The sequence below is a fragment of the Notolabrus celidotus genome, chromosome 11, assembly GCF_009762535.1.
Source record: "Notolabrus celidotus isolate fNotCel1 chromosome 11, fNotCel1.pri, whole genome shotgun sequence".
In the NCBI taxonomy this organism is placed as follows: Eukaryota; Metazoa; Chordata; class Actinopteri; order Labriformes; family Labridae; genus Notolabrus; species Notolabrus celidotus.
In genome coordinates, this window is record NC_048282.1 from 1,783,138 (window position 1) to 1,795,932 (window position 12,795).

General features: G+C 35.9%; 1 protein-coding gene across 1 annotated transcript; it reads right to left on the reverse strand.

Annotated features, from left to right (window-relative positions):
- Positions 1–4,498: 4,498 nt before the first annotated feature.
- On the reverse strand, positions 4,499–9,930 carry LOC117821872 (galactose-specific lectin nattectin-like). Its single transcript, XM_034696413.1, has 7 exons — positions 9,817–9,930; positions 9,327–9,392; positions 9,141–9,156; positions 8,674–8,765; positions 7,342–7,476; positions 5,613–5,733; positions 4,499–4,703 (listed from the first exon to the last, which is right to left on the reverse strand). The coding sequence occupies exons 2-7, from the start codon at positions 9,390–9,392 to the stop codon at positions 4,642–4,644; spliced, it is 492 nt and encodes a 163-aa protein (XP_034552304.1). The 5' UTR covers positions 9,817–9,930; the 3' UTR covers positions 4,499–4,641.
- Between the last annotated feature and the right edge of the window lie 2,865 nt (positions 9,931–12,795).

The following is a 12,795-nucleotide window of genomic DNA, read 5'->3' on the forward strand; positions in this document are numbered from 1 at the left end:
ATCCTCTGTACGTGGGGCATGTTTAACTCACTAGGCTTACAGCGCCCCTGATTCTCTGAGTCTTTTCGTATCATTTGTGGTAGGCAATCTAATCCCCAGATTCTTTACAACTCTGTCTGGAGAAATATTGTAATTATTATAATGTGTTGCATTATTTGCCAGCACTGTCATTCACACACAGTTGAACATCATCCTGTCATTACTTCAGAAAGACTCTGGAGGCAGGCATTGATTTTGAAATGGACAGAATTTTCCAAAACAATTTATTTCTCAGTTCGTACCTTAAATGTTATCTTTGTATGTTTTTAAATTCAAGCGCTTTACAAAATCAACACATTCTGTATTAAATTTCATTTCACACAGCGTCTCAGCCTTCTTGGAAATGGAGTTCTAATAATAAACATGCTGTCTCTTCATTTTCTGAATGTTTTCCACAACTTACTGCTACTTTATTCTAATGTGATGGTAGATTCTGTAGACATGGAAGTGAAAACATATTTAGATTGTGCTTGCTTGGTGTATCCGTGTTTTTTTTTTCAGTCAGCATTAAGTGTAAGTTTATCATTTTGTTGTTCTAGTGGATGATGTAAAAACTGTACATACTGGATGAGGTGAATGTTTTACATGATTGAAGAAAAGCTGTTTTTTAAGTTTTAATGCAGATTTTATTTTACAAGTAATTGTAAAAAGGATTTATGTTATATGAAGTTTTGGTTTGTCTTCGATAGTGTATTTATCCTCTCGTTGGTTGTAATAAAAGGCTCTATGTTTGTTTATTGAAATGGAAACTGCTCTTTTTAAAGAAGTATAAGTTAATGTTTTGAAAAAAGACATTCACTTTTGGTCAACTTAAAGCTGGAGTCATGTGACTGAGGTTTTCCCTCGGTAATCACTGAATTAAGGATTCTCCTCCTCCTCTCCTCATCCATGTTGTCTTTCTGGTCCTCTGAAAACCTCTGACCTGTTGACTCCAGGCCTGGCTCCGCTCATCATGACTTTGGTTTGTTGTTGTAGTTAAGTGAAATACGATCTGGTGATAACACAGAGTGTTTTATTCTGAAAATTAACAGGATGTTTTCATTTTGTTTTGGTGAAACCTGACTTCCTGTCCCGCTCCATCTGCTCTGTTGAGACAAATAGAAGTCTTGTGTATCTGATCCGTTGTGTTCCAACCTGCTGGATCAGAGACGCAGCCGGAACGCAACGAAGTGGATCCAGTGGAAGTTAACAGATTAACTAGAACAGGAACCTATCAGATCCGGTGCTGTGATGGATTGGAGGCGGACCGGACACGGATCTGGTGGAATTTGGCCTTTAGGAAAGAAGTACAGGCTCCGGTCAAATCCAGTGTCTAAATGTCAATGCATGCCTAAATATGCTAAATTATCAAGTAACAAGTGAACAAATGTGACTCTAGGAATGCTGACAACACAATGTGTAGGGCTACCTGACTGTAGCACCATATTCTGCAGGATTATTAATCTGGCCCATCCTTGTGTAAAATGAGGACTCATATCAAGCTCTTCAATTCAATTCTTTTGGATGTTCAGGAGTTTATATACAGTATAATGAGGATTTTTTTCAACGTGGGTGTCTCATCTGGGGTGTTGACTTATGCTGAGGGCTGCATGAGGTATATACATGCACACAAAGAATAAATAGTGTTTGTTTGGCTTGTAAAACAGAGTCTCAGTGACATCACTCGTTGGTTTCTGAAAAGGCTCTTTGAAACTAAAGGATGGTGGTTGCTTTATTGAAAGTGCTGACTTAACTTTTCGTCAATATAGAAACAGACAGAAAGGTGGAACTGAGGTGATCAATCAATCACATTCAATTGATTAATCTTTATTTGTATGGCGCCAAATCACAGGCTAAAGGCCCGCCTCTTATCTCACACTAGCTTGAACGAATATAGGTTGAGTTCAGCATTTCCAATATGGATAACACCAACGATTGGCTTTAAAAGCGTGCTTCAGGAACAGATGGGTGACATCATGAAGACTATGTACATACAGTCATGGCCAAAAGTTTTGAGAATGACACAACTATTAATTTCACAAAGTCTGCTTGTTTCAGTTTTTATAATGGCAATTTGCATATACTCCAGAATGTTATGAGGAGTGATCAGCTCAACTGCAATTAATTGCAAAGTCCCTCTTTGCCTTGAAAATGAACTTTATCACCAAAAACACATTTCCACTGCATTTCAGCCCTGCCACAAAAGGACCAGCTAACATCATTTCAATGACACACAGGTGTCACACACATTAACACAGGTGTGGGTGTTGATGAGGACAAGGCTGGCGATCAATCTGTCATGATTGAGTGACTGGACACTTTAAAAGGAAGATGGTGCATGACACCATTGTTCCTCATCTGTTAGCCATGGTTACCTGCAAGGAAACACGTGCAGCCATCATTGCATTGCACAAAAAGGGCCTAACAGGGAAGTTTATAGCAGCGAGTAAGATTGCACCTCAGTCAACCGTCTATCGAATTATCAAGAACTTCAAGGAGAGAGGTTCAATTGTTGCCAAACAGGCTCCAGGGCGCCCAAGAAAGTCCAGCAAGCGCCAGGACCGTCTCCTGAAGGTGTTACAGCTGCGGGATCAGGCCACCACCAGTGCAGAGCTTGCTCAGGAATGGCAGCAGGCAGGTGTGAGTGCATCTGCACGCACAGTGAGGCGAAGACTTCTGGAGGAAGGCCTGGTGTCAAGGAGGGCAGCAAAGAAGCCACTTCTCTCCAGTAAAAACATCAGGGACAGACTGATATTCTGCAGAAGGTACAGGGACTGGACTGCTGAGGACTGGGGTAAAGTCATGTTCTCTGATGAATCCCCTTTCCGATTGTTTGGGGCATCTGGAGGAAGGCTTGTTCGGAGAAGACGAGGTGAGCGCTACCATCAGTCCTGTCTCTTGCCAACAGTGAAGCATCCTGAGACCATTCATGTGTGGGGTTGCTTTTCGGTCAAGGGAGTGGTCTCTCTCACAATCTTGCCTAAAAACACAGCCATGAATAAAGAATGGTACCAGAACGTCCTCCGAGAGCAACTTCTCCCAACCATCCAAGGGCAGTTTGGTGTTGAAGAATGCCTTTTCCAGCATGATGGAGCACCTTGCCATAAAGCAAAAGTCAGAACAAAATGGCTCGGGGAACAAAACATTAAGATTTTGGGCCCTTGGCCAGGAAACTCCCCAGATCTTAATCCCATTGAGAACTTGTGGTCAATCCTCAAGAGGCGGGTGGACAATCAAAAACCCACAAATTCTGACAAACTCCAAGCATTGATTATGCAAGAATGGACTGCCATCAGTCAGGATTTGGTCCAGAAGTTGACTGACAGCATGCCAGGGAGAATTGCAGAGGTCTTGAAAAAGAAGGGTCAACACTGCAAATATTGACTTATTGCATGAATTCTGTGTAATTCTCAATAAAAGCTTTTGATACTTATGAAATGCTTCTAATTGTATTTCATTATACCATAGAAACATCTGACAAAAACACCTAAAAACCCTGAACCAGCAGACTTTGTGAAAATGTAATATTTGTGTCATTCTCAAAACTTTTGGCCATGACTGTATACTACACACTCTATTAGCTTCATGAAGTCATTATTCATCCAACTGACAACCCCCCCCCCCCCCCCCCTCACCCACCTCTTCCCCCTTGTCTCTGCTCCAATAATCTGCCAGTTATAGGTGTTTACTTTTAGAAGTACTGAACCAACCAGATGTAGTGTGGTCTATGTTAACAAATCATCCTGCTGCTGTCTAATCTGAACTTTCCTGTTTCCTGCATGTCAGGGTGGGTGATGGGTGTTAACCCATCAAAGGTGGGGACTTTCCCCGCTGGCCTCCTCGGGGGGGTGGGTGTTATTCCTGCAGATGGACTTTCTTAGCAGGGTGAGTTATCGCCTCAGTGGTCAAATAATGTGATGGCTCTTCTGTGCAGGATGGTAAATGTGAAATACATTGATGGATCAGCTTAGAGCAGGGGTTCCCAAAGTGGGGGTCGTCGTGAGACACAAATGTGGGGGTCGTGAGATGTCTTCCAGAATGTTTTTTTTTAAGTTGTCTAAAATAGTACATTTTACACATTATAATAAAAAATATCAACAAAAATAGTAGCTAACCTTGAAATAAAACCTTGAAAATAGAAAATGTGATGAGTTTTCTGCCTTTCTTTTTGCCAGATAGCTATATGACAGTTTTCTGTTTTTTTTTCTTTTACTGAAAGTAGTTTTAAATATGTCATGCATTTAATTCAAAGAGTATGTGTTCACATTTTCTGAGAGTTGGTCGTCATCATTTGTGCGTACGCATGATCTGAGGAATCCCAGATTTGTGCTTCAAACGTTCATATGCACGGTTGAAGCACGTATTCGTGCGTACGCACTGTTAGTGAATGAGGCCCATTGAGCTTGATTTTCTTCTTTACAGGAATGTGATTTTCTTCATAATATATCCAGATGATAAAAGAAATGAAGGGAATGATGAGTCACTTTAAATCAGTTTATTGATTCAACATCAATCAAATCAAAACTGTTAAAGATCTGTCAGCAGTGATGTCATTTAGGAGCGACTTCCTGGTAGAGGTGACATCATCTGGACAGCAAAGGTGACAGCAATAAACGGCGATCTTCACAGACCCATGCCACACATGTAACCCAGCTTGGCGTTGCAAGCTATGTCATTGGCGCTACCTGGGATTGAAAAGAAAGAATTGATAAAGGTTGGAGATAATTACTTATTTTCTCTTACTGATCTTCCAGTTGGGTAAGACGCTTGATTCTGATTGGTCCAAACCCTTTGACAGCGGTTATTAACTTTCACTAACATGAGCAACACCAGAGACAAACTGATCACACGTCAGGTCAAATCAATCCACAGAAAAGAGTTCAGACACATTTAGCTGCTGCTTGTTGACACCATAGACCATAAGGTGAAGGGAAACTGTTAGCTTCTGTTAGCATCTAAACCCTGTGGCTAAAACATTAGCTTCCGTTAGCATGCTAAATCATCAGGCTACAGATGTTTCCATATTGGATCCTGTCCATCAATCTGATGAAGGAGTGGAGCAGGTGAGAGAAACTTTAGGTTAGTGATCTCTACAAAGAAAGTTAAACCATGAGCGGTGGTGATGATAGCAGCAGGGTTCAAAGTTGTGACATTAGTTTCTTTTTAAAGGTGTGTGAACCACAGAGCTCAGAGAAGAAGGAGAGCTGAATGAGGACAGTTTCATGTTCAATCCACCGCAACAGGCAGAGAAGTTGTGTAAGACATGACATGGGTCTTGACCACCCTGTCGGGATTCTTTTTCCCACAACAACCTGCTAACCATACATGATCTCTTACATAACTGAGTGATGTAATGAGTATTTTATGTGAATACATTTCTAGAGAATAATGAAACATGTCCTGAAATTACAAAAGTGTTCTGTTCTCAATCTAATGATTAAATAACAAAACGTGATTCATAAGCAAAATAAGGTTGCATTAGATAATTAGTCACAAAAAGATGACTTGTCTCTTCTTAAATGTCCAAATCTGGTGTTTGATGAAATAAAGAGAATGAATAAATAAACAATATATATCAACAAAAAAAGATATACCTCTGAAGTTGATCTCCAGACAATTTTCCTTGCCCTGATAATTGCTTGGCTCATGGGGTCCCCAGAACTTGAAGGTGAACTTCTCAAACTTGGAACCATCACTCCAGAGCCACACACCCTCCTAAGAAAAACATACAGAAATACAAAAAATAAAACAGGAATCAAAAATTATTAAACCAAAGAAAACCAACCCTTCAGATAGAAACCGAATAATGTTAAAGAAATACGTATATGCCACAATAATTTCTAAGATAATAAACATTAAATTACAATAGTAAACCATAAAGAGAAAATAAGGGGCTATGCTTAAAATAAATAAATAAATAAAAGTGACTTAAATTTGAACTCAATAATAAATAAATAAATAAATAAAAGGTGACTAAAATTTGAACTAGATAATAAATAAATAAATAAATAAATAAATAAATAAAAAGTGACTAAAATTTGAACTAGATAATAAATAAATAAATAAAAAGTGACTAAAATTTGAACTAGATAATAAATAATAAATAAATAAATAAATAAATAAATAAATAAATAAATAAATAAAAGGCGACTTAAATTTGAACTAGATAACAAATAATTAATTAATAAATAAATAAATAAAAGGTGACTTAAATTTGAACTAGATAATAAATAATAAATAAAAAAATAAATAAAAGGTGACTTAAATTTGAACTAGATAATAAATAATAAATAAATAAATAAATAAAAGGTGACTAAAATTTGAACTAGATAATAAATAATAAATAAATAAAAGGTGACTAAAATTTGAACTAGATAATAAATAAATAATTAATAAATAAATAAATAAAAGGTGACTTAAATTTGAACTAGATAATAAATAATAAATAAATAAATAAGTAAAAGGTGACTCAAATTTGAACTAGATAATAAATAAATAAATAAAAAGTGACTAACATTTGAACTAGATAATAAATAATAAATAAATAAATAAATAAATAAAAGGTGACTTAAATTTGAACTAGATAATAAATAAATAAAAGGTGACTTAAATTTGAACTAGATAATAAATAAATAATAAACAAATAAATAAAAGGTGACTAAAATTTGAACTAGATAATAAATAATAAATAAATAAATAAGTAAAAGGTGACTCAAATTTGAACTAGATAATAAATAAATAAATAAAAAGTGACTAAAATTTGAACTAGATAATAAATAAATAAATAAAAAGTGACTAAAATTTGAACTAGATAATAAATAAATAAATAAAAAGTGACTAAAATTTGAACTAGATAATAAATAATAAATAAATAAATAAATAAAAGGTGACTTAAATTTGAACTAGATAATAAATAATAAATAAAGAAATAAAGAAATAAAAGGTGACTAAAATTTGAACTAGATAATAAATAAATAAATAATAAATAAATAAATAAAAGGTGACCTAAATTTGAACTAGATAATAAATAAATAATAAATAAATAAATAAAAGGTGACCTAAATTTGAACTAGATAATAAATAAATAATTAATAAATAAATAAATAAAAGGTGACTTAAATTTGAACTAGATAATAAATAAATAATAAATAAATAAATCAATAAAAGGTGACTTAAATTTGAACTAGATAATAAATAAATAATTAATAAATAAATAAATCAATAAAAGGTGACTTAAATTTGAACTAGATAATAAATAAATAAATAAATAAATAAATAAATAAATAAAGTAAGGTGAAATGAAACTGATATTATATCACTAACCTTGGCTGCATCATAGCCTCCAACCCAAGTTTGTGCCTCGCCTCCAGTAGCTGTTTTAATTACACTTCTGATGAAGTCATACTGCTCTTTGGTATGCACTGAAGCAAGATTCCCACCATGATTCACGCAAGACACCTGATGAGGAAGACGGAGAGAGAGGAACAGAGAAAGAGGGAGGGATGAAAATGTAAATCATGGAGTGATAATGACAAAGTGGAAAAAACATGTTTGACTTTATGATTATTAACCCTGTAAAGCCTGAACCATTAAATTATCACCAGAAAATTCTAATTCTGTGAAAATGTAGTGTTTATTGGACCTTCTGACAAAAAGAAAAGAATAGAAATTAAATAGCAATTTTCATATCTGAGTTTTCATTTGTATCATATGTGATACATCAGGCATTTCGGTGTAAAAGTTTCTTCTTTTTTAAACAAACTAAAACATATAAAAACAACATTTTTAGCCTATTAAACTTTGAGTTTCCTTCAAATTTTAACCCAAGTAATTTCAGCACAGAATTTTTTTTTTCCATATTGCACAACAACGTCATACATATTCTGTATCTACTACACAGAAAAAAACCTAATGTATTGTATATTTCTTCTCTGAATTGTTCAGTTTGTAGTTGAATTCAATAACCAAAATATAATTATTTACTAGGGAGCCATGGCAACATTCAACAAGTCATCAATCATCATAATACAGCAGGTTACATATATAAAAATATACATTATAAATATCTCAATTTCTACTCTAAATATACCTCATTATGTCATTTAAACATGTTCTTAAATAATAAAAAGACTGTATGTTGCTTTATGGAATAATGTATGAAATGTAATAAAATGATGATTGACTAATAATAATCTAAATAAATGTCCTTATATACCTGCTGTATTCATTTTATACACACATTTTCAACTCGGTTTGACTATAAATTAAGTAATGAAAAATTAATTAGTTTTACATCAATCCAGTAACTACTCCTCTTGAAGTTTCAGGAACAATTTGAAAGTTTTTTTTAATCCAAACTTTTTTAAATTGTTAAAAATATCCCTGAAAAACCTGGAGTGGGTCTCTGATCCACAGCTGACATTTTGGATGTCTCAAATGACGTCCTTCTGGTGCATGAATTACTCACACCTGGTGGATTATCAGTGCACTGCATGTTTCTGATCGTATACTTCAGGTTTTTACTGAAAGAATATATCACACTGATGACGCAGAGGTCTCAGAAACTGATGTTGGCGTTATCTTTATGAATATTAAAGAGCAAGCTGTTTTAAAGCACACACACAGTGGGAGTAATTCTGATGTTTCAAAAAGTACCTCTGCATCAGCCCAATCCTTGGGACTGAAGTTGTACATGTAACAGTGGTCTCCAAACTGAGTCCATTCAGCGGGGCAGCTCTTGCAGCCATCTGGGTAATATGACATTGAGACCACAGGACAGTCATGTTTTATCATGTTTAGGGTGACATTTGTTGGCCAAAGCTCATCCGATTATTCAGCAGTCTAAGTCAGTGAAAACAGGACTGTAAGCATCAAAACTTACTTTCTTTTACACCCAAACAAACAAGAGGTATTTAATATAAAAGAGAAAGTAATTTTAAAATATTTCACCATTAAAGTCAAATAGGACCTCTGCCTTTTGCTGTTAAAAAAGTCATTTTTTTTAACCAATCAAACTAGAAGCTAGCAGTTTAAAAACAGTAATAACTAAAAGCACTTGAGCTTTATCTAGAGTCACAAAGCTTCAGTTGTAATGTTATTTAAATGCATAGAACTCTACCAACCTGCACTCACTGCTGCCTGTAAACATAAAGAAAACACAGTTAGCATTGAATTCATCTTTAAATGTGACTTTTTGACTCAAGTTTTGAGTGTGAGGTTAAAAATATGATGATCAGGCAACAGAAATGTGATAGATACGAGGTTTAAGGTTCAGATGTGAGAAAAAGAGTAAACTGAGATTAACTTACATCTGCACCAATCCACAGTCCACCAGTCAGGCAGACAACTGCGACCAAATAAAGACCTGAAGCCATCTGTGTGAAGATATATTTGAGAAGTTAATGCAATGCAAAAAATATAAATGTTGTGTCAGTATGAGGTTAACTGTTTTATCTCTTTCACATCTCTTAATGTATTTCTGCTTTGTAAATATATATCATGTTACTTATTTAGTTCTGTACATACTTTTTCTTAAGATATGCTAATTTACTTTTTAATTGCTAATTTTTTTTTTTTAACAATTACTAACTTATAAGCTCTTGTTTACTCGCTGTAAGACTTTAAATTTCCCCATTGTTGGACGTATAAAGGAATATCTTATCTTCTCTCTCCTCATCTTTCTTTGCTGTATGCTGACATCACCGGATGAATCAAACCAAAACAGTCTGCATGTGGACCCTTTAAGTAATCATGAACACAGTAAGAACATTTTCAATATGGCTGAAGTGAAAACTTTACCTTGTAGTGACGATCAAACCAGCAGGTAGATTCACTGAATGACTTGGAACAGAGACAGCTTCTTTATATACTGATCCTCTCCGCTGAGGCTGTGACCCAGCAGCGACCTGCACTGTGTGTTTTTGTCATCATGTTTAACTATTCAAATTGAATTTAAAATGTATGTTAGTACAGACCTAAAGAAAGACCCAAGTTGTGTTTGAACAATGCATGAAGGTATATGTGCAAAGTTTTTGGAATTTATACAAACATTATTTTTCATAAACTAACTTTTCTCCCTGACCTTGAGGCTAAGTATAGTGTGTGTGTTTGGTTTCTCTCCTGTTTTCTCAATGTTCACAGTTATTTTCAAATTCGCTGAACAGTGCATTATATTAAGCTCTACGTTTAACTATTTTAAAGTTCTTATTATATATATATAGATATATATATATATATATATATATATATATATATATATACATACACTACTGTTCAAAAGTTTGGGGTCACCCAGACAATTTTGTGTTTTCCATGAAAACTCACACTTTATTTATTAAATGAGTTACAAAATGAATAGAAAATATAGTCAATGAAATTGAGAATGTTAGAAATAATGATTTTTAGTTGAAATAATATTTTTGTCCTTCAAACTTTGCTTTCATCAAAGAATGCTCCCTTTGCAGCAATTACAGCATTGCAGACCTTTGGCATTCTAGCTGTTAATTTGTTGAGGGAATCTAAAGAAATTTCACCCCACGCCTCCTGAAGCACCTCCCACAAGTTGGATTGGCTTGATGGACACTTCTTGCGTACCATACGGTCAAGCTGCTCCCACAACAGCTCAATGGGGTTGAGATCTGGTGACTGTGCTGTCCACTCCATTACAGACAGAATACCATTTGCCTGCTTCTTCCCTAAATAGTTCTTGCATAATCTGGAAGTGTGCTTTGGGTCATTGTCCTGTTGTAGGAGGAAATTGGCTCCAATGAAGCGCAAAAATAATGCAATTCTTTAGTGAATTAATGCTTCATTCTTGATGAAGTCAATCAATCTTTATTTGTGTAGCGCCAAATCCCAACAAACGTTATCTCAAGACTCTTTTACAAACAGAGTAGGTCTAGACCACTCTATGTCAAATTATGAACAGAGACCCAACACCAAGACAGGATAAGACTCAGTCTGACCCCACCTTAATCCACCATGAGCATTGCACCTCACAGTATTTAGCTAGTTACAGCAGAGAGGACAAACTTCCTTTAACAGGCAGAAACCTCGAGCAGAACCAGACTCATGTTAGACAGCCATCTGCCTCAACCAAGTTGGGTCTGGAAAGAGGGATAGAGGGGAGTAAGAGAGAGAGGGAGCAGTGATAGTGATGAGATGAGTAGTAGAAGCTGTTGCCGCTGGAGTCCAGCACGTCCGTCTCAGCTGGAGTCTGGAACGTCCACAGCAGGAGGACGTCTACGGCAGCTCAGAGGAACCTACGAGACAAGGGAGCTCAGGGACTCCAGAAAGGTCTATGGTTAGTAACTTTAATGGGACAGGGAGAGTTAAATTAAGTGTGAGGGGTTTGGGGGGAAGGGGGTGAGATAGGATCCCAGTGTGTCAGTTCCCCCAGCAGTCTAAGCCTATAAGGAAAGTTTGAAGCCTACTCTTAAAAGTAGAGAGGGTGTCTGCTTCCCTGACCCTGAATGGTAGATGCTTCCAAAGGACAGGGGCCTGATAACTGCTCAGCTCAAATTAATTGACCCACTGCCCCACAAAGTCAGTAAACCAAGCCTCTGAATGTTTTTACGTAAAAAGTACTGCTTTGACAGTTTGCTACTCAAAGTTTGGTGACAGGCTACTACATGAGGGTCAGCCCTAAAATGACTAAGCCATCGTAGACGTCTACTGACGCCAGAGTCAGTAGCTTGCTTACCATCCCTGCCTGGCCTGGACTAGACAAGATAACCAGAGTAAATAGAGTGAGACCAGTTTGAAGGGATGTTAAGTATTGTGACACTGAAGAAGACTCCCCTTGTGTCAAAACAAAGCTTACTAGCTTCCTATTTAGCATTCAAGATATAAATACTAACACATCTTTTAAAGCTGGATCAATATCAGGAACTTGACTTTGAGAAACTACTGCAGGACAAATCCCCAAGCATGTCCTCTTACATGCTGTTTTTAACTGTTCTATTAATTCAAGCTAATGCTTCTACTACAGCCTTGAAAAAGGAAAACAGAAGCCCTGTGTGTACCCGTTGTCTCCTGCAGTCATGAACATTAGTCAAATTTACACACAACACTAAAGAAGGCAGGGTGTGAAATAAACAACAAGATATCATTTGTTATAGATCAACATGAGGCGACCTGATCGTATTACTCTGATCCTAAGGGGTTTGTCCAGATCATCTGACTGCATATTGATATGTATGGTTTGATTGATGTTAATAGTTTGAGTTGGGGTTTAAAATCTGCTTCAATACAAGCAAGAATTATTTCACAACTTTGTTTTATTGAACAACCTCACTCAACCGGCACCTTTATGTAGCAAATGTAATAAAAAAGGACTGTCGAGATCTACAGGTTTATACAGTCATGGCCAAAAGTTTTTAGAATGACACAAATATTACATTTTCACAAAGTCTGCTGCTTCAGGGTTTTTAGGTGTTTTTGTCAGATGTTTCTATGGTATAATGAAATACAATTAGAAGCGTTTCATAAGTATCAAAAGCTTTTATTGAGAATTACACAGAATTCATGCAATAAGTCAATATTTGCAGTGTTGACCCTTCTTTTTCAAGACCTCTGCAATTCTCCCTGGCATGCTGTCAATCAACTTCTGGACCAAATCCTGACTGATGGCAGTCCATTCTTGCATAATCAATGCTTGGAGTTTGTCAGAATTTGTGGGTTTTTGATTGTCCACCCGCCTCTTGAGGATTGACCACAAGTTCTCAATGGGATTAAGATCTGGGGAGTTTCCTGGCCAAGGGCCCAAAATCTTAATGT